General features: G+C 37.1%; 1 protein-coding gene across 3 annotated transcripts in view; it reads right to left on the reverse strand.

The window, feature by feature from the left end:
- The window catches only part of SDK1 (sidekick cell adhesion molecule 1), a 1,051,799-nt gene that overhangs the window by 524,301 nt on the left and 502,089 nt on the right, over nucleotides 1–25,409 (reverse strand). For all 3 annotated transcript variants that reach the window (XM_057487434.1, XM_036932860.2, XM_036932859.2), the window contains exons 2-4: nucleotides 24,132–24,291; nucleotides 6,679–6,785; nucleotides 4,352–4,499 (exon numbers count right to left, since the gene is read on the reverse strand). In XM_057487434.1, the coding sequence (XP_057343417.1) occupies nucleotides 4,352–4,499; nucleotides 6,679–6,785; nucleotides 24,132–24,291 (415 nt within the window). The remainder of the gene's footprint in view (nucleotides 1–4,351; nucleotides 4,500–6,678; nucleotides 6,786–24,131; nucleotides 24,292–25,409) is intronic.

Below are 25,409 nucleotides of genomic sequence, written 5' to 3' on the forward strand. Positions count from 1 at the left end.
ATGTTCCCAAATTCCAGGAATTAGGACCTGGACATCTTTGGGAGGCCATTAAAATGTTCACTTGCTCCCTGCTCCTTGGGCCTCAGAACAGCCCTGGCTCCCCTCCAGTCCTCTCATACTATTGGTTCATTTCTGTAATTCTCTAAGTATCCAAGTACATTTTCTTTTTGCTTACCCAAAGTCAGCCCCTGGGACTGGCAACCAAAGCACCTCCACTGATATGATGAATTCTTTGGGCTTCACTTACTGGCTACATATTTCACACAGAACTTTAAAGAGCTTTAAATACCATTACATGCCAACAACCCCCATGTTTAACCTAGACCTCCTTGCTGACTTGAGTCTGACATACACACTATCTAATGACTGGATCCTCTTGGCCATCCACTATATACCTCAAACCTAACATGTCCAAAACAAATTTCACTACCACCACCAACCGCCCCACATGCATATGTCCAAAATCATCTCCCCATTTCAGGAAATTGTAATTCCATCCTAACAGGTGCTCAGACCAAAATTCTTAGAGCTCTCCATGGCTTCTCTCCTCTCATACCCTACACCTAGTTCAGTGGGAAATCCTGTTGACTCTACTTTCAAAATATGTCAGAATCTGACACTTCTTACCATGTTTACCCACACTACCCTGATCCAATCACCTGAATTACCGCAGTAAACCCTCACCAGGCCTCTTGGTTTCTAATTATGTTACTCTATGTCTATTCTTAACAGAAGAATCATAAGTGAGACTGTGTCCCTGCTCTGCTCAGATCCCCCAGGTAAATATCAAAGTCCTCACTATGGCTAAGTAACCTAGCTCTAAATCTGGCCCCAGCTCCCTTGGCGACATGATGTCTAGCCCTCTCCCTCACTCCATCTTCACTGCCCCACAAACACACTAGGTGTCCTCCTGCCTCAGGCTCTCACCCTTGCTAGTCTCACTCATATACCCCACATCTTGCTCCCTTGATTCATGCAGGTCTCTGTTCAAATAACTTATCTCCAGAAAGGCCTTCTCTGGCACACCTAAAACAGCACGACACTGTAAATTCCCTACTCTATCACCTGCTACATTTTCTCCTCACTACTTACCACCAGCTGGCGTATCATATATTCAGCAGGTTAATATCTATTTCCTTCCACTTGGATGTGGGTTCCCAGAGGACAGGAATTTCTTTTGTTTACTGCTGCATATTCAGTGTCTGGAATAGTAGCTGGCACATAGTATGCCCTCATCAAGTACTTGGTGAGTGAATGAAAAACAATGCCCAAACCATAGTCGGAACTTTGTAGGTTTTTCATTGTGCCTTTCTCATAAGAATATGAAGCAGTTCAAGTACCACCAGTGAGATACTCACTTCAGCTACTTTGCTGGGAATGATGATGACTTTCTGTTGCTCTTTTTCCTACACAATTAAACCTCCTTTATTCAACAAGTATGTAGTTCAAGAACAAAAATACTGCCAGGGATAGGGTTCTGGAGTCTGCACATGATGACCACCCCTATATCTCTTGTCGCATCTACTGTACTAAGGCACCTGATGCTCCTATAGATAGAACGTCCATCTCCATCTCCTTCTAGGCCTCTGAATTTCATCAGGTCCATGTCTTATTTGGAAAGCCACATTTGCCTTCTCTGTCAAAAATTTATGAAGTTAGAGACCAATGAACTTAATACAGAAAAGGATAAAGAATGCATAGTCAGGCAAGCTTAGTGTTGATGTGGGCATTTGTTTTTGTGTGTGCTGCGGTGGCTCATGGCAACCCAGGCTAACCTATAGTATTATTTCAAATTGAAAGCTGGTGTTCTAAAAAATAGGAAAAAAAGACTAAAAGCAAAGTATGGAAAAAGTAAATCAAAAGCACAAAGAAGGTTCAGCAAAATAAAGCAAAAAGAAGAGTTATCCTGATGCAGGAGAGAGCATGAGATTTAGAGGCAGGCAGATCTGGGTTTGACTCTTGCTCTGCATTTGTCAGCTGTGTGCCCTTGGGTAGGTGGTTTAACCTCTCTGCTCTTCAGTTCTGATAGCTGTGAGTGGAGTTAATTACACCTGCCTAATTTTTCAAGAAAGGAAAAGTTAGAATTACTGTTTTCCTTGAAAATGAAAAAAAATCCTTTAATTGTAAACTTAAAGCTCACAGTTTGGAAGTCATGAGATAATGTTAAGAAACTGGGGGTTGGGAAGGTGGCAAGATGAGGTTCCTCCTCCGCACAACAAAGTGTTCAGAAACTGACGTCAGCTAATCAGGTTAAAGGCAGGTGCAGAAGCGTGGCCTGTCTCAATATGTACAGAACACTTTGAGGCAAATGTTCCAGTTTTTAAGTGACCCCTCTGGTGGTACAGAGCAGATCCAGGGCCATCTGACTTCTGTCTGCCTACTTCTGGGTGGGGACAATGAAGAAGTACCTCCCCGTCTGCAGTCAAAGCTGAACTTTCTTAGAAGCAGAAAGTAATGTATCTTTGAATGATGTGTAAACTTGTGGAGGGCACCACGCACACACTTATGATTTATGACATCTTACACAGCAGGTACTTAATAAATATGCAGGTGATGATGAGGTAGAAAATATGAAACTAAAGGGCCTTGAAAAGTATAAATACCCACAATCAGCCTCATCTCATCTCTTTAAAAAAAATAAAAGGTGTACCAGCATACTCTTCTACTGAGACTGGAGATTTACCAATACTTCCGCAGACCATTTGTTTGAGACACTAAGTTAAAGCCCTACTAGTGGTTTTACATTATTAGTTCTCCAGGAATTAAACAAGTTTATAAAACTGAGTTGTCAGTTTCATTCTATATCCTTTTGTACTTCATGAATAAATGTCATCTCATGAACACAGTTAGACCACAGGTTAACAAATGATTAGTATAGAGCTGTGCACTGTTAGCAGTCGTTCCACCAGGGACTGCAACCACTGACATTAACTAGAAGCTCCGATGTTTGAAGGGAAGCCCAATCAGTCCACCTACTCCCAGAACCAAATCTCCTCATTCATCCCAAGTTGGCCCACCAGACTGTAGTCAACATAAAACCTCCCAGAATACTTCACAAGAATCCATCTTAGTTACTTTTTTTCAGCCGAACATTCTTCTAAGAGAATGTGAGATTGACTCCTCATCTTTGTTTCACCCAACTGGAGAGGTATTTGTTAGCACTGGAATCAATATAAAGGTGGACAGATACCTAAGCAACTTTAAATCACATAAAGAAAAAGACAGCAGTTATCCCAATTTCTACAGTAATTGGCCTTTTTACTGGAAAATTTTTAAATGGCTCTTATATATTTCAATATTTTTCCTGTTTCCAATAGCCAAAATAGAAATATTTGCTAAATAAGCTTAAGAATGTCTAGGTTCAAGCAGGGTTCAGATGCCCGGGCAGAAGAGTGGTGACACTGGGCTTATAGAAAGGACTCCACGGACACACAGGTAGGGGAGGAAGCTAGTTTATGCCCCACATCACTTTCATGGTTACATTTGAAACCTTTCCAACAAACTGTCTTATACATATCCTTTTTAGGAAAAAAAAAAAGCATTTGCTTATGAATTTTTACCTCAATGCAACCATCTGATGGCATAAATATTTGACTTTTTGCCCAAGCTTACAGCAATTCATGATAGCTTAGACTTGTTCATCCTTGAAACCTTTTTATTTGGTATATCATCTTTAACTTATATCACAAAATGCCCAAGTTATGAAATACATACCAAGTGTTCTCTTTAGTCACTTAAAGCTCCAAATGAGGAAAATCTGTTTGGCATTAGATAAATATCTTGAATGGGGGACAAGGCAAGAACACCTTGAAATAATGCTTAACTAATCACAAAGCAAGTACTCTGGAATTGATGGGCGAACCACTAATTGGATGAAGGGAAATAAACCTGTCATGGTAGGGTACCAGGTAAAGAGAAATAAGCAGTAATTACTGTTTTCCCAGCAGAGAGAGCCGTGTCAAACATGGCTATATGAAAAGAAGGAAAAAGGCTCACAGATCTATAAGGAAATGCCAGCACTCCTTAAATTAGTACTTGGAGCTAACCACAACTCAGGAGGCTTCAAAAAAAGGAAAAAACAGACTATAAAGAGTAAGTAAGGGTGCTTCACTTAAGGCATGCAGTGTACTAAAGAATAACATTACAGGACTGTTAAACTGCTTGAAAATTTCCAAGCCATTCTTAAAATAACTGTTTATTAAGGATCTGGGTAGGACTAGACGAGGTCATTCTTTTCAAAGACACAAGTCAGAAGCACATTATGAAGTAGACTGTACACTCAGCAATATATAAATGGCACCAACAAATGTAATGAGTTGTATTTTAAACTTTTAAAACTGAAGCAACTTACATTCTGTTGCTTGGAATAATCTTGTGCCCTTCTCTGAACCAAGTCACCTGAGGTCTGGGGCAGCTGGTAATGGGCAGTAAGTTGAGAACTGCTGCATGTCCTTGAGAAACCGTCTTCCTCTGGCCTGTATCCATGAAATTTCCCATAACTGCAGAGAAAAATCAGACCTTTTAAGTTCTAGAAAACTCTTTGTGGTGAGGGGCAGGTCAAAGATGGAAATAACTATCTTTAACAGCAAAGTCACCGACATAGCTGTAATTACACAGTGAGACAGGGGAGATTGAGTGGCAGTGCTCATGAGCACAGGTCTGGTGGTAAAGCACAGCACGAGGCAAAGCCACGTGCCTCCAAAGTGCCTGGGAAATGCATTAATCAGCAGAACTTCATGGCCCTTCTGTTGCTGCAACAACACAATGAAACATTTGTGACTGATTTTAATATTGAAACAAATTGTTGAAAAGCAACCACGTGCCATGTGAAGAGGTTTTCACAGTAACTATAATAAAATGCTTTTAAGTGATCTGCTAGTTCCCAAATCCCTCCAGCTAGTCCTACCCAGGCACCCCCACCATCACCCTGTCTTTGGGGTGACTCCCTCACAAATCATTTGAGAGAAATGTTTTTTAAGCACTGATTTCTTTTTCTAGGGCTCTCCAAACCCCATAGTGTTGCCTTAATTTGGGGCAGGTAGGTTTTGTTCCTGTCTTTGTGCTACTGGTTAACAATATTTTAAAAATGGGGTCACAGGAAAAAACCCAGCCATTAGAATATGGTATAAGTGGCCAATTTTTAAATTAGTAACATTTGAAGTTTTTGAAAAATGCCCACATTATGACTGGTACAGATATATGTGTATGCACATAGATATAGCATATAGACTATATTTTTGTCTGAATGTATATAATCTGGAAAAGTCTACTGATGATCACTATTATTAATGGATTTTTGATTAAGAAGAAATTATTTCCTATGTTACAAGCAGCATTTAATATTCTAGGAAAAAGATGAAACAAGGTAATGAGAGAGATTAGGAAAATATTCAGTTATTTTAGAGTAGAGTAAAATTTGTTATCAAAGAGAAAGAGAAAAGAGAGATAAGAGAAAACCTAAGAGTTACAGGGCAGAAACAAGGATATAAATATTAAGCACAAAAAAGTCCAAAACTTAATTTTATAAAATAGAAGTTAATATATTAAATTCCAAGCTATTAACTTAATCAAGTATGTTTTGGGTATTGATCTGAACTTTTTATTAATTATGTTTCAATTACTCAATTGAATAAAAGTTCTGAATTATTCTGCAGAAAGATTTAGCTGAGCGATTTCATCACCATGATTCACAAAAATTTAAGCCTTCCTAGTGATTAAAAACATAACTTGCATAGCATCAGCACCTTACTAATTACAGTAAAACGGTAGAATAAATGGAAATTTTATTTTATATAGTAACACTGAAAACTATTCACCTTAACTGGGTCAAAATTATAAATGAGAAAATATTGTTATCACTGGTTAACACAGCCCAATTCAGGAGCCCTTTAGACTTCTCTAAAACCTATTATGACATTAATATGCAATCTAAAATTTCATAACACTTTTTTCTTTCTTTTAAATGAAGAGACATTTCAGCAGTAAACTAAAAGTATAATAAAGCAGACAGGCCATTTTAGATGGACCCTACCTTTCATAGATTTCGAACTAGGAAAGTATTAAATGGTTTTGTATAAGCTCACAACCCTCTCCTGCTAAAGACTACACTAAAATTCAAGCTCCCTGCAATTTTTTATCTCCTTTAGTTACTTTTAAAAGTTTCATTCTCCAAAATGGGTCTGTCCAATAGAGAATTGGTTATATCACTATAACATTAACACCATCTGGGACATTACTATCTGTGTAATTTTGTTGTGCAGGTAAAGGATTTCTAAACAAATCATCATTGGAAATAAATGATTGTGAACTGATGAAATTTTACCTAACTGGGTTTAATTTTTTATTTTAAAACCATTTGAATCTGAATATAATACATGCTAAGAGCTGCTAACTAATAATAAAACAGAAGACATCTTGTTCATTTGTTTTTTAATCCTTCACAGTGTCTTATAGGGCTTTTAATCTGTTGAACTGAAAAAAGTGGCCCCATCATGATCATCAAACCAGCTAAGTTGGCTATTATCTCTCAACTAATTTTAGTAATTACTCTATTCCAAATGGAATCCAAGATAGAATCTCAGTTGCTACAATGATTAGAACTGATTTTGATTAGCATTCCCCACAGACACTTTGTTTTTGTTATTTAACATTTGGAGATCTTTTCAATGTAATACATACATGCGACTTGAACTTCCAATCTTCTTTGCAGGAGAGCTCCCATTCTGTTTCGCACCACACAGCGGTAAAATCCAGCATCAAGCCTCTGTAAAGACGGAATCGTGTACCTGCCAAATACCAAAAAGAATTGTCAATGGTTCCACATCAAGAACAGCCTTGGCATCCCATCTAGTAGGTGCACAATAAGTATTTTACTTTTGGTAAACTAACATCTATGTAATCCCTCCCTGATCAAAGCACTTAACTGCAACTGCAATTTATCTATGAGATTATTTAATGGATGTCTGTCTTCTATACTAGGTTGTCTATATTGCTTGAAGCTAGATTCTGATCTATCCTGTTCATCATTGCATCCCTGGTGTCTAACACAGTGCTATGCACAGAATAGATATCATTCATGAGTGGTTGAATGAATGAGAAATGTTAAACATAAAAATCTTTACATTTAAAGAAAACCTTTCAATAAAAAATTTATAAATTCTCAGAATTTCTATAAATTATTTCTAGAACTGGCATCAGTCTTAATATAATGTGTCATGTCACTCAATCTAAAAGTTCTAACAACACTTTCTGGATGAGATATGGGTGTTATTAAGGCAAAGAAAACAGTGACATTATGACACAGGTCCTCTCTCCACTCACTACTGTAGGCACCTCCCAAAACAATTAATACACTTGCCTTTTTTACTTTTCCACATATGGTCTGACATTAACTTTAAAAACTTTTTATATGAAGGTCATCTCATTTGTGTTTTCCATTACTGTGAATATAAGTAATCATCCTTCAAACCAATGCCTTTCTAAAAATTTCAGCAAAATTTTATAGGGGGAAAAAGTAGTTAGAAGATACAGTTTCCATAAAAGCCCTGCTTTAGGTTTACTGTTAGTTTTATAACTTAGGATGTTTTGAAATCCATAAACAAGTAGGATATATAACCAAGGACAACTTGAAGTGAGTTTTATAGCTCCAGAGCCCAAACTGTTCATGATACCTAAGAGAGTATGTGAATTGGTTTCTAGTCATGTTCACAAAAAAATCAAGAATAAGGCTTGAGATCTGGATAGTTTTAACACATAGGAAGTTGTCTATCATAAGAGAGAAAAAGAGAGCAGAACCCAATTAAACAGTAGCTGGTTTTCTGGAAAAGAGAAAACTGTGATGTTATCCTTTACTAAAAAGATGTTCCAATAATAGTTATCTTCAATTTAAAAACACTTTCTCTTACAAAGCATAATCAAAGAAACTTTAAAAAATCAGGTAAAAGGCATTGTGTATGATATGTTTTATTTGCTCAGTTCCTAAGCAGTTTGAAATCACTTTTATTCAACTAATTGCTCATTTTTTATTCAAGTATGTCCTATTAGTCATCCTGGAAAAGTAATTGATAGACATAATTTTTAAGTGGATAAAACATGTGGACAATACAGGAATTCAGTATTAAGTAAACATTAAAGTATGTTTTCCCTCTAATAACTGTCTTGAGATCCTATGACAAGATTAATAAAATCTTTTATGAAAAGATATTACTTCAATATTTTATTCTATTCTGAAGAACGGTTCAACTCAAACAAAAGTTAATTAGTTCAGATAATCAGAATAATATCAAATTGAACACAAAGAGTCAATGCCTTTTATTTAAATCACAAATCAAGACCAAAAGGATAAGCAGCTTTGATTATTGTATATTGTGATTATAAGAAGGAGGAGTTTTGAGATAGGTTAAAACAAAGTCAACAAAAATTTTGGAAAAGAACACAAGTTATTGGAGTACATATTTGAAAAACTACTAGAACAGTTTTGTCATTGCAACATACCCATTTTTATAATTGTTATTCATTATATTTTTCCTTTTTTGCAGTATCCTTAATAGGCTTAAATTCTCCTGAATTTCTATAGCAATCCTATATATTAATGTACAAAAATAACATGCTTTCAAACAATAGGGAGAGACAGATACAAAATGGAATATTAGGCATATGCTGTTTTGTACCATCTCTTTAATCTAATGTCTCACCAGGTAAAAAATATACAAAAAAGTTGCAAAGTACTACACCTATTATGGGAATTCCTACAAAAATTATGTTCCCCTAACAGATGGGAATATTCATTGCAAGCTTATTGTTTATAAACACACATTTTTAAGCAGAGGAAGTTTCCTGGCTCTTTATAAAAAAGTATGATAAAATCTTACCACCATATGCCACTAAAATACAGAAAATGCTGTTCCTATTTCCAATAAGCACAGCAGGGAATGTTTATATTCACTGTACCAAGGCAGAATTCTACTAGACTAACAGAACATTTTCCAGGGCTAGTTCATTATTGGGAAAATCAAACACAAAATCACAAAACCAAGGGTTTAATCCATTTCTGCTAAGCAGGAGAACACTTCAGTTCTGGACTGCCACTCAGAATGGGCCACAGAACAACTCCAGCATTTCTCTAGGAAGCAGCTTCCGGTCCATTTCAACCCATGAACAATTGCTTGACCAGCTCTGCCTGGAGTTGACATTTGATACTGTTTCGCTGCCTAGGACCTGCACCACTTTCCTGTATTTGGAGAATTCTCCACTCACTTATAAGTCTTGGTAGAGGAAGATCCATCCATCAACAGGGCACAGGTACAAGACACCACATGACCACTGGACACACATACTCTGGGGTTTTAGATCTGGGACTGGTGATGCACAGGAACAGGACCAAAGTAAAGAATTTTTCCAAAAGCAGTAGTCGGTGCAGCAGAGCTCTGGATGAGGGAGGGGAGCAGTGCAAGTGTCCAGGGCCAATTGGGCCAGTGGTTCAAGCAGTGGCATCCCAGACCCAGTGGTACCAGCTGCAGGACATTTGTAGAATTTGATCTTGGGGTGGGTTGGCTCTAGTGGGCTTGTGACACTCTGTTCCTGCCCAATCTCCAGTCTGCCTAGTGATTCTAAGAGCAACCCAATGTCCATACAACTTTCTTGTTTCAACAAGAGTTTCTATGGCTTGTCCCACAACTCCCCATATCTCTACACCACAGAACATAGCCAAAATAATTTTGTCTGAAAAAACTTCTGAAGTTATTAGGTATTCACCATGGTCATGGAAAAACTTAAGTAATGCCTCATTGAATCATTCCTTTTTAAAAAATCATGGCTTCCTGCTAAACCACTAAGAATTATTAGGTGATAAATAGTCCCCCAAAACTAGGACAAATTAACTGTTAACAGGATTTTTTCCTGAAATGAATCACTAAAATTTTAGAAATTGTGATAAAATACTATCTGATTTTAGATAGTTACTGTTGAACAGTTCTTCCCAGCAACAGTTAGATACTATGACTAAGTATAAAGGTCTGCAGAGACCTATCATGGTTCAGAACAAAGAAACCACATCTTTAGCACAGAGGAAAACCTGTATTTCTCCCTCCAAGGTCAAGGAACATAATTCAATTCATTAGAAAGATTTTCATACTCATTAAAATTAGATATATATTTTTTGTTTTCATGGGGGTCTATATCCATTTCATGCCGCTCCAGACAAGACTATTCTTCACAACTTTAAATTTTTATGCTGGTATGAAATTATCTATTTTGCATGAAAATAAACAATCAAATTCTATAATAAATTTTCATGTTTTGTTCTATAGGCCAATAATATTTTTAAAGTGAAAGAGTTCCAGAAAAAAAAAACTGTCAGCTGTATCCTTCTTGGAACTGCTCTAATTCTTGTTTTGAAAATGAGATAATAATTATGTTTTCAATTTCATTTTTATAGTTGTCCTATTTAAAAAATTAAAATTAAAAAAATAATCAAAAGTGGAATGAGTCTACAGATGGCCTTTTCCACAAGCAAAATAGTGAAATGAAAAATCCAGACTGAAATCTGTTAAAATTCCGAAGGTGTGTCCAGCTAATAGATCCTAGGTACTGACCAAGCTGGGGGTTATGTTTTGAGTCCTTTCAAAAGAGTTATAATATCAGTGTGAAGTTAAAGCAAACAGTGTCTTAAAGATGGCAGCTGGCCAATGGGAACATAATATTTACAAAAGTTATTTAATCTGTATTTTATTTAAAATTTTTTATTAAATTGAAAGGGGCAATAAACAGGTCCCTGCTGAGGATAAGCTGAGGATCTACAGAATCTGTTGCAGTTTGGGAGAATATAAATCCAGAGAATATAGCCCTCATGGGATCAACTGGATGGTGAATATTCACATACTATGAATAACTACATTTAAACTTTATCTTCATTCATAGTTACAAGTGCCAATCTAGAATTTTAATAGTTAATACTGAAATGTTCCTAAGAATCTTCTTCTGGGATTGTGGTTTATGTGATTTTCCCTAACATGAACAATGTTTTGGGTTCATTCATTCTTCATTTATTTCTACCTTCTATAGTCAAGTCAAGAGGCAGAAAAATTCACATTTAGTGAAACATGGACCCATATGTCTGAAACTAGTCTGTTAAATCTGTTAGGAGAAAATGTACTCTCAAGACAGTAAGAATACAATATCACATTAGAGATAATCAATCAAGATAGCACAGTTTCACACCAGATAAGCCATTGAAGTCAATGTTGGTTTCTTTGGCTTGGAATAAGAGGAAACTAGTCTACCTACTTTTACCTGCCAAAAGTTTATCTTCCCCTTCCTTATAAACAAATAGATAAAAGGACTTGAAGTTATAAATGAAGAATTCACTTTGTCAATTTCAGGGCTCCTAAATATAACTGTGGGATACAGAAGAAAGGCCAAAATTAGGTTGAAAGCTTTATACTCATTCCAACCATTCACATCTTAGGCACTAGGAAATAAGAGTCAACCTGAGCCTTAAAAGTTTGGGACTCTAAGGGATTCTACTTGCTTTAGCCAAAATGGGATGAACTAGTTAGTTTGAGCAAAATATAACCTGTTGTTATTGCTGTTGTTGTCATTGGGCAGCTCTCAAAGGATAGGACCAATGGAGAGTTACCCAGTAGAAAGGAATTACTATAAACGATGGTTGGGAAAACTGAAGCTGAACAACTTGGAGACTAGGTTCTTTGCAGGAAGATGTAGATGGGAGCCATGCTCAGTTTGGCTGGTTGATGAAGAAGCTAACTGGCTATGTTTCACCTAAGGAAAGGGTTTTCAGTTAAAGAGACCTTTTTCTTGGTGAGTGGGGGCTCAACAGATTAAAAACAAAACAATAAATATGTAGAGGAGTCTTGCCCATGGCTTAGTGATGAAGTAATTGGGTGTACTGTCACAGTGCCTCAAGCCTAACAGGTATGGCCAAGGGATCAATTTGGAAAAATTTGATATATCAATAATATTGAGTTTTCAGACATATGAACATTGAATATCTGTCCATTTGTCTTCCTTGATTTCCTTAAGCAATGTTTTACAATTTTCATTGTAAAAATCTTGCAAATCTCATGTCAGATTTATCTTTGAGTTTTTGTGCTATCTAAAAAATTATATATGTATATATATTGTAGACTATTCTTAGACAGAATACAGAAATATAATTGATTTTTATATGCTAAACTTGTAACCTGTAATGCTATTCAATGTACTTATTAGCTTTAGCAGCTTTTTTATAGATAATACATTTTCTACATAAACTATCATGTCACCTTAAAAGAAAGACAGTTTTACATCTTACAATCTAGATGCCTTTTCTTTCTTTTTCTGTCCTATTGCACTGGCTTATAACTGTACCACAGAATCTGTTGAGTTTGCATTGGTGGGTCTGCAATTCATCAAACGGGGAAATTTTTCAATATTGTTTCCTCAAATATTTTTCTACCCCTATCTCCTTTGGGATTCCAGTTACACATATGTTAGGTCATTTTAAGTTTTTCTATAACTCACCAATGCTCTTGATTACCTTTTTTCTATCTGCCTTTTATTTTGGATAGTTCTATTGTTTGTACTAATATTTTCTTCTGCAATGTCCAATCTGCTGATAATCCCACCCAATGTATTTCTTCATCTCAGACATTAGAGATTTCATCCTTACAAATTTGATTTCTGCTTTTTAATATCTTTCATGTCTGCACTTAACTTGGATCACATGGAATAGTTAAAATGTTTTGATGTCTTTCTCTACTAAGTCTATCATCTGTGTTGGCTTTGGTTTGGTTTCAATCTGTTGATTTTTTCCCTTTGTAATGGGTCATGCTTTCCTGCTTCTTTACATGCCTGCTAATCTTTGAGCAGATTCTAGACATTGTGGATTTTACATCATGACTTCAGTGCTGGATAATTCTGTATTCCTGTAAGTATTATTGAGCTTTGTTCTCCAGTGCTGCAATGATACTTAGAAGTAGTCTGATCCTTTCTGGTCTTATTTTTAAGATTTTTTTAGGTAGGACCAGAGTTGTATTTGTTCCAGGGTTAATAATTTCCCCACCATGAACCCAAGATACTTCTGTATACTCTATTCAAAAGCCTCCATGAATAATGAAGTTTTTTAGTTCAGCTGATGAGAATAGGCACTGTGGATAAAATGAGAGTTCCTGTGGCCAGGATTCTCACCTGGCCGTGGTTGACTAGCTCACTGCACACCTGTGGGGAATACATGGCTGTTGACTATAAAAAGAGCTCCGCCCAGTGCTCGGGGCATGACACAGTGGCAGGGCTGCAAGGCTGCAGGAGAGCAGAGCAGAGGCTGGAGTGGTGGCAGCGCCGAGGACAGAGGCCCAGAGGATGGCTGTTTGGGACGGCTGTGCAGAAAAGCACAGAGGACAGCTGTGTTCACAGAGGGGCCCAGAGGCAGAGACTGGCCTGCTATATGCAGACTCGCTCTGAGTGAATGGGATTCTAGTGACTGACCTGCCACCTGAAAATAAAATTGGGTATAACCCTTTCACCCAAAGAACGTGTTGCTGTCGTTTTCTTTGGTCACACTGAATCCATAGCGAACTTGCCCACGGCTGAAACCCATTGGCAAGACAGGCACTCTCTACCCAGCCTGGGTAGACATGGGAACTACTGCCTCCACTTCCTGGGTAGTTATTTCCCTAGCCTTGGGTAATCCCCTTACATGAATGTATTGATGAATATTCCACTAAATATCCAAAATAGAACTTCTGCAGCTCTCTAGGGTTCTCTCTCTCTAGTACTCTCTCTGAAATCTCAGCTCTCTTCAACTCAGGGAGTCCTCCAGGTTTCACCTGTGCTCTCCCTCTCTGCACTAGAGCCCAGGAACTCTCTCACAGCACTAACTGGGACAATCACAGGGCTCACCTTATTTGTTTTCCATCTCTCAAGCTTTACCACCTTTGGTTGCCTGATGTCCAGTGTCTTGAAAAAAATTGTTTCATATACCATGTCCAATTTTACAGTTGTTTAGATTTCCAACCAAGGGTTTTTTTTTATATATATCTCAGTGAGGTTTCCTACTTTTCTTCATGTTGGTTCTACTCATTTCTTATAAAGGTTATTCCCAGATATTTAATAATTTTTATTGATATGTGAAATTTTTTGTCTTTTTATAAGACATAAGGAAAAGTAACTTTTCCCTTAACCATTCATATTTTTACATTCTTTTTTAATTTATAAAAGAATAAATATCCATCAAATTTCTATTATTTATACTGTCACAGAAACTGAAGCACAGAAACAGGTCACATATGAAGACGAAGATTTTCAGCTGTTTAGAGTATTCAATTATTCTTCTTGTTATATAGCAATGAGTATTGTACCTAGCATTAAGAAATTCTTGATTTAGATATATACACAGTTTGAATATAATTACAAAATAATTTTTTATCCAAAAGCAGAAAATAATTTAGGATAAATGTTTTCTGGCAAAAAACAGAATCTACCTATGACACACCTTTGCAAACCTGGTTTAATTATTGAAAAATTATCATTTTGCCAATGTAGTCTGCCTAAACATGGATATATGAACAATGTAACATTTGAAACTCACTGAAATACACAAAGTTTATAACACAAGCAGCAAAGAAAATGCTCTTTTTAGTCAAATCTAGAAAAGCTGAATTTGTATTATTTGCTTTTTATAGGGTTATCCTTTTCATAGCTGACACTAAAGGTGAGGGTCAGAATAGGGACCCAATTTCAGGTTGGAAACAGCTATCATTTTCATAAAGTATCCACGTTTTTCAATTTGAGACTTAGAACAGTCTCATGAAGGTTGACATTTGGCAGAAGATGCTTAATGGAAGGAAGTAGATGAAAGAGTAATTTGAAAAAACAGCATGAGATTTTTAAACAGGTTTTGTACCTTGAAAAAAATAATGACAGAATACGATGGATTCTTGATAACCCATCTCAGAGTCTGAAGCCCTCAGTGAATGGAATGCAATTTATCACACCTGCCCCAAACCATTCTTGCTTCAGTATAACCTATTTCTTATTGAGTTCCCAATAACACAGTAATGAAGCATCGACCTTATTTAATGATCTATACATAGTGAGCCACCCCCTCAATTTTGCTTCAGTATAATGCCTTGTCTTCCTGTAGATTATCCAGGGTGTGTCAAATTAATAGGCAAATTTGCTAGTGCAAGGAACAATGCAAAAAGTGCTCCATTTCCTTGCATATTTTTAAGTTGACAACAAAATTATTTTATTGTAGGTTTAAATGGTTGCACACATAGTATAGTGTATGTTTTGGCATTTTAAAATAAAAATGTTACACAACTGCTTTAAATGGATTCAATGGAATCTAAATAATATAATGAATTTGATATCCACAATATCCAGTTTTTAAAATGAATTCTTTAACAGATAGAACTTTCATATTGTTCCTTTTTACTCTTTGAACTTAAGTATTTCATCATTTACCCCACAGAATTTTATCCTAATGTAGTATTTTCATGCCTGATCCTTACTGATTAACCATGATACTTCTCTGAAATAAAAATTTACATATAAATGGCAATTTAAAAAGAATTTCCTTGGACCAAAAGATTCTAATTGTGTTACCACTTTATTCTCGATTACATGTTCATTGAAATTAATATTATAGTTAATCAAAACCACATAAATGTATAACAAATTTTGAAAAATAATTATTAAACACTTAAAATGAGAAAATAAATGTCTCTTAATGAGATGGAAGTGGCTATGTGTTTCAATTACTTCACATTTCATGGAATGGAAAGTTATTTAGTACTAGAACGAACAGAATTGGATAGAAATTAACAACAAAAAAGAGAAAAAAATATATTGGAGGGGGGAAAAATGATGGTGGCATGAGAAGTGAGGCAGAAATCTCCTTCCAAAACCACATATAACAAGAAAATACAGCAAATAAAACTAATCCTGAAAGAGTGACCAGAAAGAAGACTGCAACAGATGGCTTACATCTGGGGAAAAGAGAAGACCTCACAGAAAACGGTAAAGTAGCAAAGCTGCAATCCAGAGGGACCCAAGCACTCCCCACACCCCAGCTCACTGGCAGGAGAAAGACAAATGGAGTGGGAAGGGATAAGCAGCCCAGGACTGCTAAATACCCACCCCTGGAGATCTACTCCAGGAGCACGGACCTGCATTAAATGGTGCTCTGCAGATTAGAGGGGTTGGAAAGCAAAGACAGGCAGAACAGTTGGAGAGACTGAGATTCTTGCTGCTTGTAGCAAACAGGTACCCATAACTGGCCACTCATACACAAAAGAAAGGTGGGTATTTTGAAAGACTTCCCAACAGTGAGAGGGCTGCTAAAGGGACAAGGATTACGCAGAGCTTGCTGCTCAGCAGAAACGACAGGGGAACAAAATCATCCCAGCACACTCAGTCAAGAAAAATCTTTCAGAATCTCCAGGCACTCCATCCCCCTCACTGGCAACACAATCCCAAGGCCTCCCACCATGATATACAGCCTGATGCACCTTCCCCTCGGCCAGCACCTGCTCACAAGCCTACTGCCCCTACAATGGTGCTGGGCCAGCAAGTGGGCAGACCAGCTAGAGGACAGCCCCACCTATGGCAGCTAGAGGGGCATAATGCAGAGGCTGCTCTCTGCATGCTTGGACCACTGGCCCTGGTAGTGAAGGCAGGCACTGTGGCTGGGAAACAGGAAAGAGCTCTTTCCTCCTGGCAGGCACTGGAGCTGCTCACCTGTGACCCCCACCACTACTCCCAGGGCTGGACAGCTACAGGGAATAGAGCTCCTGGGCACTAGACGGCACTGCCTATACAAAGTTATTTTTCCATATTATTTAGTAGGAATATAATACAGCAAAACAACCTTGTTCAATCCAAAATCCATGAAGCACCAGAAAGAGGGATCAGTGAAACCCAAATCACAAATCTTCTTGATAAATATTTCAAAATAAAAATCATATACATGCTCATGGAGCTATAGGAAAATATTCAAGATCTCAGGGACAACTTCAAGAAAGAAATGGGAATTTTGAAAAATACAGTATCTGAAATGAAACATACAATGGAGGGATTTAAAAGCAGATTAGAAGAGGTAGAGGAGATGGTAAATGGAATAGAAATTAGAAAACAGGAATACAAAGAAGCTGAAGCAGAGAGAGAAAAAAGGATCTCTAGGAATGAAAGAATAATAAGACAACTCTGAGACCAATCAAAATGGAACAATATTCACATTACACGGTACCAGAAGACAAAGAGAGAGAGAAAGAGATAGAAAGTGTCTTTGAGGAGGTAATTGCTGAAAACTTCCCCAATCTGGGGAAGGAAATAGTCTCTCAGACCATGGAAGTGCACAGACCTCCCAACACAAGAGACCCAAGGAAGACAACACCAACACATATAATAATAAAAATGGCAAAGATGAAGGACAAGGACAGAGTACTAAAAGCAACCAGAAAGAGAAAAAAGATAACATACAAGGGAAACCCATCAGGCTATCATCAGACTTCTCAGCAGAAACCTTACAGGCCAGAAGGGAGTGGCATGATACATTTAATGTAATGAAACAGAAGGGCCTTGAACCAAGAATACTCTACCCAGAAATATTCTCATTTAAATTTGAAGCAGAGATTTAAAATTTTCCAGATAAGCAAAAGTTGAGGGAATTTACCTCCCACAAATTGTCTCTATGGTGTATTTTAAAGTGACTGCTATAGATGGAAGTGCTCCGAAAGCTAAATAGCTGCCACCAGAGGAAATAAAACCATAGTAAAGGAAGTAGACCAATTAATTACTAAGCAAATGCAAAATTAAATAAGCTATCCAAAAAGTCACTCAAGGGATACACAAAGAGTATAGAATATGACACCTCACCTATAAAGAGAGGGTGAGGAAGAAAAAGGGAGAAAAAAGATTGTGTTTATAATAGTGTACAAAGTGAGTTAAGTTAGACTGTTAGACAGAAAAGAAGCTGCCCTTGAACATTTGGTAACCACAAATCTAAAGCCTGCAATGGGAATAAGATAAGAGAAGAAATAAATAAAATTGAGAGGAATAAAACAATAGAAAGAATTAATGAAACCAAGAGCTTGTTCTTTGAGAAAATAAACAAAATAGATGTATCTTGAGCTAGACTTATCAAGAAAAAAAGAGTCTACACACATAAACAAAATCAGAAAAGAGAAATGAAAAATCACTACAGACACCATGGAAATACAAAGAATTATTAGAGAATACTATGAAAAATTATATTCAAACAAATTGGATAACCTAGAGGAAATGGGCAAATTTCTAGAAAAATACAATCTTCCAAGACTGACCCAGAAAGAAACAGAAAATCTGAACACACCAATTACCTCCAATGAAATTGAATTAATAATAAAAAAACTACTGAAGAACAAAGACCCTGGACCAGATGGCTTCACCACTGAATTTTAGTGAAGACCTAATACCCATCCTCCTTAAAGTTTTCCAAAAAGTAGGAGAGGAGGGAATACTTCCAAGCTCACTGTATGAGGCCAGTATCACTCTAATATCAAAACCAGGCAAAGGCACCACACACACACACAAATTACAGACCAATATCCCTGATGAACAGAAATGAAAAAATGCTCAAGAAAATATTAGCAAACCAAATTCAAAAATACATAAAAAAGATCATCCATCATGATCAAGTAGAATTTATTCCAGGGATGCAAGGATGGTACAACATTTGAAAATCCATCACCATTATCCACCACATAAACAAAAAGGACAAAAACCACATGATCATCTCCATAAATGCTGAAAAAGAATTAGACAAAATTCAACATCCATTCATGATAAAAACTCTCAACAAAATGGGTATAGAGGGCAAGTACCTCAACATAATAACAGCCATATATGACAAACCCACAGCCAACATCATACTTAACAGCAAGAAGCTGAAAGTGTTTCCTTTGAGATCAGGAACAAGACAAGGATGCCCACTCTCCCCACCTTTACTCAACATACTTCTGGAGGTCCTCGCCATGGCAATCAGACAACACTAAGAAATAAAAGGCATCCAGATTGGTAAAAAAGAAGTTAAACTGTCATCGTTTGCAGATGACATGATACTGGCACTAAAAAAATCTGAAAGAATCCACTCCAAACTACTAGAACTAATATCTGAATTCAGCAAAGTTGCAGGATACAAAATTAATACACAAACATCTGTTGCATTCCTAGACACTAACAATGAACTAGCAGAAAGAGAAATCAGGAAAACAATTCCATTCACAATTGAAAAAAAAGAATAAAATACCTAGGAATAAACCTAACCAAGGAAGTAAAAGACCTATACCCTGAAAACTACAAGACACTCATGAGAGAAATTAAAGAAAACACCAATAAATGGAAATACATCCCATGCTCATGATAGGAAGAATTAATATTATCAAAATGGCCAACCTGCCTAAAGCAATCTGCAGATTCAATGCAATCCCTATCAAAATACCAACAGCATTCTTTGATGAACTAAAACAAGTACTTGTAAAATTCATATGGAACCACAAAAGACCTTGAATAGGCAAAGCAATCCTGAGAAAGAAGAATAAAGTGGGGAGGGGAGGAAATTACACTCCCTGACTTCAAGCTCTATTACAAAACCCAGTAATCAAAACAATTTGATACTGGCACAAGAACAGACCCATTGATCAATGGAATAGAATAGAGAGCCCAGATATAAACCCAAGCATATATGGTCAACTAGTATACAATAAAGGAGCTATGGATATACAATGGGGAAATGACAGCCTCTTCAACAGCTGGTGTTGGCAAAACTAGACAACCACATGTAAGAGAATGAAACTGGATTATTGTCTAACTCCATACACAAAAGTAAACTTAAAATGGATCAAAGACCTGAATGTAAGCCATGAAACTATAAAACTCTTAGAACAAAACATAGGCAAAAATCTCTTGAATATAAACATGAGCAACTTTTTCCTGAACACATCTCCTCAGGCAAGGGAAACAAAAGCAAATATGAACAAATGGAACTACATCACACTAAAAAGCTTTTGTACAGCAAAGGACACCATCAGTAGAACAAAAAGGCATCCTATAGTACAGGAGAGTATATCGTAAACAATGTATCTGATAAGGGGTTAAAATCCAAAAATATACAAAGAACTCACACCCCTCAAAACCCAAAAAACAAATAACCCAATCAAAAATGGGTGGAGGATATGAGCAGACACTTCTCCAAAGAACAAATTCAGATGGCCAACAGGCACATGAAAAGATGCTCCGTGTCACTAATCATCAGAGAAATGCAAATTAAAGCCACAATGAGATATCACCTCACACCAGTTAGGATGGCCATCATTCAAAAGATAAGGAACAACAAATGCTGGTGAATATGCAGAGAAAGGGGAACCCTCCTACACTGCTGGTGGGAATGTAAATTAGTTCAACCATTGTGGAAAGCAATAAGGAGGTTCCTCAAAAATCTAAAAATACAAATACCATTTGACACAGGAATTCCACTCCTAGGAATTTACCTGAAAATAACAAGATCTCAGATTCAAAAAGACACATGTACCTCTATGTTTATCACAGCACTATTTACAATAGTTAAGATAAGGAAGCAACCTAAGTGTCCATCAATAGATGAATGGATAAAGAAGATGTTGTACACATACACAATAGAATATTATTCAGTTATAAGAAGAAAAAAATCTTACTATTTGCAACAACATGGATGGAGCTAGAGGGTTTTATGCTCAGTGAAATAAGCCAGGTGGAGAAAGACAAGTACCAAATGATTTCCCTCATTTGTGGAGTATAACAACAAAGCAAACTGAAGAAACAAAATAGCAGCAGACTCACAGACTCCAAGAAGGGACTAGCGGTTACCAAAGAGAAAGGGAGTGGAGAGGGCAGGTTAGGAGAGAGGGAGAAGAGGATTAAGGGGTATTATTATTAGCACACATAATGTAGGGGGGTCATGGGAAGGCAGTACAGCACAGAGAAGACAAGTGGGAACTCTATAGCTTCTTACTATGCTGATGTACAGTGACTGCAATGGGGTATGTGTAGGGGACTTGATAATATGGGTGAATGTAGTAATCACAATGTTGCTCATGTGAAACCTTCATAACATTGCATATCAATACCTTAATAAAAAAAAGAAAAGGTATTGACTGTGTATTTGCATACAGTTAATTTAAAACTATTGAGTATTGAGTACATGGAGAAAACAAGTAGAGAAGAAGTTGATGAGCAATAGTAAGCCAAACACACTGCTGCAATAAAAAATGGATATGGATTTAGAATATCAAATAATCTTTTTTTGGCAAAAGTTAATGAATGTGTCTTCTGAAAGAATGTTTGAGAAAATACAAAGCACTAACTTTCCTATAGCATATGTCCTTCTGTATCAAGACAGAACAGTGACCTGAGGAAGTTTTACCCTTCCTCCTTAAAATCTGCAACTGAGCCCTCACCAAGCTCTTTCTGTTTCTGTGTAGGGTGAAATGCTGGCAGAGAGCCAAGTGTGTTTCATAGAAGATTTCTTCCCAGCTTGCTTCTCTTCCTAACAAATCTTAACTGCTCTAATTCTAATACAAGTAAGTGGACAAGCCACAGAGTGCTACTGTAAGTTTGCTGCCTGGACAGACGAGGTGCCCTCATCTGGTATTTCCTGCATATACTCTCTTTGCTCTCTCAGTACACATTCCTCGAGGCAAAATACATTTGATGATAGTTTCAGAGTAGAAAAGGTAAAGTTTTTAACAAAAAAAATGGTTTAGCTCCTGCTGCCCATCTATACATTTCTGAATTAAAAAAACAGCAAGATTGGCCAAAATATCCCATTTGTAGTGTCATACTTTGCCCTTAAATAAAATAGGTATACAGTGAAAGACAAGAAGCTCTTCTAGGGGTTATTTAATAAATAGAGCCTGATGTTTTGATCAAGGCAACTATTTTGACCTGTGTGTTTTTCTTGCACCCCTAAGATCGAGTTCCATAGGAAGACTGGGCCAGGAAGAGGTGTGCCCTCCTTTTGTGAAATGAGAGGAATGAAACAAAGAGAGTAAGAAAAGAGAACACAAAGGCATGCTCTCAGGCAGCTCAGTTTTAGAAAACACTCATTGAAGCTGAAGATCTAGAAAACAATTCCTGCCACTATCCATGGCCCCGTGTACCCCAGTTTGGAGGTCCCTGTTAATAGAGTCTTATTATTAGGAAGAACAACTGGGTTCTTTTGAAACCTCATGCTTTCTTCCTGGGGCTTAAAAAATGTTATATCATATAATTTTTATGAGAACACTTAGAGTGGATTTCTTATACTCATTTTACAGATGAGAAAAGTAAGATCCACAGGGGTACATAACTTGTCCAAAGGCACATAGTTTATAGGTTGAATAGAGTGTTTGAATCCAAGTTATCTGCCACTAAAGCCCGTTACTCATTCATGGTTCTCATTTCTCAGCTCCCTTAATGGTTTCTGCTTTCATATACACCCATCCTAACAAATTAAGTCCCCTAATGTCATATTGCCATAATATAATATTGCCTAGGGTTTATTCAGACGGCTTATGGGCCAGAGATAATGATATTTTACATATATCAGAGCCTTTTAATGCTCACGACACTACAAATAAAGTATAATCAGCCCCATTTTGTAGACTGAAAGTGGGGCTAATAGGCAGCTCTCCTGAGGTCAGAACACTAACGAAATTGGCGAGCTGGGGTTCAAACGTAGGATGCTTTATGTCAACACACTCTTAACTGTTATGATAAGTTGCTACCACAATAGCAGATACTGACAGTATAGGCCTACCTTTGAAAGAAGAGGTCATTTACATCTACAAAGGGCAGGTGGACAGTGGAACTAAGCAAACATTACAAGGTAGGGGGCCCCAGAGTGCTGAGAACCAGAGTGGCCCTGCCTTCACTCAAAGGCAGCACTGCCCAGCTTCTGTGTGGGGCTCAGACCTGGATGGCCATATCTTCTGACAGTCAAGAGGGGCCAAAAAGAGGATTTGTATATGAAATCTTACAATTATTAAACGCTGGCAATCAATTAAGAAATATATTCTGTGTATATATCCATATGTATTTTGAACTGGTTTTTAAACACACACACACACACACACACACACACCACATTACAGGCAGGCTGAATGTGGTTCATGAATCACCACATTGGAACCTCTAAGAGAGTGAGTGAGTGGCAGGCTGTAGCTATGTTGAGAGGCTCATGCTATTTGGAATACCTCTAAACAGCCAATTCTCTTTCTTATTTCATTTTAATAAGAGCATCGTATTGCTGATTTGCACTGAATGGGGGACCCCTGGATGTCTGAGGCAGTTGCTAATTCTCCATCCCACTCAGAACTGCAGATCTGGTATAATAACGCTCGACACAGAAGAAATGGAAGTTAAACAGACACAAATCTGGAAAGACCTCAAGCACTGAAGGAGACACTGAGTCTTACAAGATGGTTTCTGCATGAAGCCCCCACCTAGACTTAACCTGATCTCCAGCTCTCCATCCCCATTAGTCCCTGCACTCTTGTTCCCTGGAGTGATACCCACTCCTGTACCCAAATACCAAGCTCATGGCAGTAGTTCAATAACTATCCATTTTGCTAACTATAAATGCTCTATTCATGTCCATTCTCCCACAGTTCTCTCTTTTCCCAACCCAACTGTAAAAGTTAGCTAGATAAGTTGTTGACCACTTAGAGCTCCAGAAAATGCTGGCCAAAAATCTCTGTTTAAACATTTATAAATCTCTGTTTAAACATTTATGCTTGTTAAAAATGACAATACTGGTGGGGGGGGAGGCGGGGGACTGTTGCCACAAGAAAGAAAATTTATCATGCTAAAGCTATTATTTGCATCCCTCTTTAACTATAACTTTTTTTTGGTCTCACTCTTTCACTAATATGCTTACTTTTACAAATACGATAGACTTCTTAGGTGTAAATGCAACCTGTATCAGACTAATAAGTCACATGCTAATTAACTCTATTATTTTAATCCTAATATATTAGAAATGCAATCCAATATTTTCACCCCTTGTGCTCTTATGACCAAAAAAGCAAATATCCTAAACATAACCTGAAATAAAATCTTATTTTCAAGCAATCAGTTACTTATATTCGCTGGTGTAGGTGGTAAGTTCACTGTCATTGCGCATCCACTTGAATTCCAAAGGCCAGCTCCCCTCAGCAAGGCAAGTGAGAACAAGACGATTCCCTTCCAGGTGAATCTGTGGTAGGCCTGGCTCCGTTTTAAAATATGGCACAACATCATCTGAAATATTTTAAAAAGAGAGAAAGAAAAAAATTGAATGAAGTACACATGAAAATGGCATTCATCCAATTAACCAATCACTTATTTAAACAGACATAAATTTTTAAAGAATAAATGATGGTTATTTGGCCCAATTAAGAAGCAAATAACCTGTGACTCCTTAGAAACATGCAATATCCTAGATAATATTTTAAAAGGCTGAAAGCTCAATGATAGCACCATTTGAAAGCATCTGACAAGTTCATCCAAGTTTTTTCCATTTAAAATTAATATTTGTTTATTAAAGGGCAATCTATGTTCATGGAAGCCTTTGTTTTAACTAGGCATTATAGTGTGAAAGTAACAATTGAGGACATTCACCTAGGCCCTAAAGATAAATTTCCTAATCTAACCTTCCTTTGGTTGAAAAAAATAACTAGGATACGCAAGATTAACATGCATACATAAATGACATGAATCCCAATCTGGCTTTCATTTCACATATACATGCATGATCCCTTTTAGTGACTTTCAGTTGGCCATAAAACTAGAAACCTGTGTATATTCATATGATAAATTACTAAACAGCAAGGAAATGAACCAACTATTGCTGCATACAACACATGACAATACAGCTGAATCTCATAGACATGTGGAGTCAAAGAAGCCAGAGAGAAAAAAGTTTATGGCATATGCTCCCACCTAAAGGTTCATAAAAGTTTAAAACCAGGCAAAACGAATCTGCAGTATTAGAGGTCAGGAGAAGCATTATATTCTGGGGGCTAGGGATGGTGGTGGGGGTGTAACAGCGTAGCTTATAGAGGACAGGTCCAGATCTTTTCTCAATATGGTTATACGGGGGCACTTCATGAAAATTAATGGAAAATCATTCTATATGTGACTTGTGCAGTTTTTATATGCATGCTTCAATAATTTTTAAAAAACATATGAATACAGGGTACTCAGCTTCAAGTTCTAGCTGTATCACTAATTAGCTTACATGACCCTGATCAGGACCCATGGGTTTATCAGTAGAATATGCAGAATTAGATGACTTCTCATCTTTCTAATCAAATTCCCACAGCACACCTGCATAATCCACTTTTTGTCTATTTTTCAGGCGTCCTTCCCTTGCTACT

This window comes from Manis pentadactyla, chromosome 10 (assembly GCF_030020395.1).
Source record: "Manis pentadactyla isolate mManPen7 chromosome 10, mManPen7.hap1, whole genome shotgun sequence".
NCBI lineage: Eukaryota > Metazoa > Chordata > Mammalia > Pholidota > Manidae > Manis > Manis pentadactyla.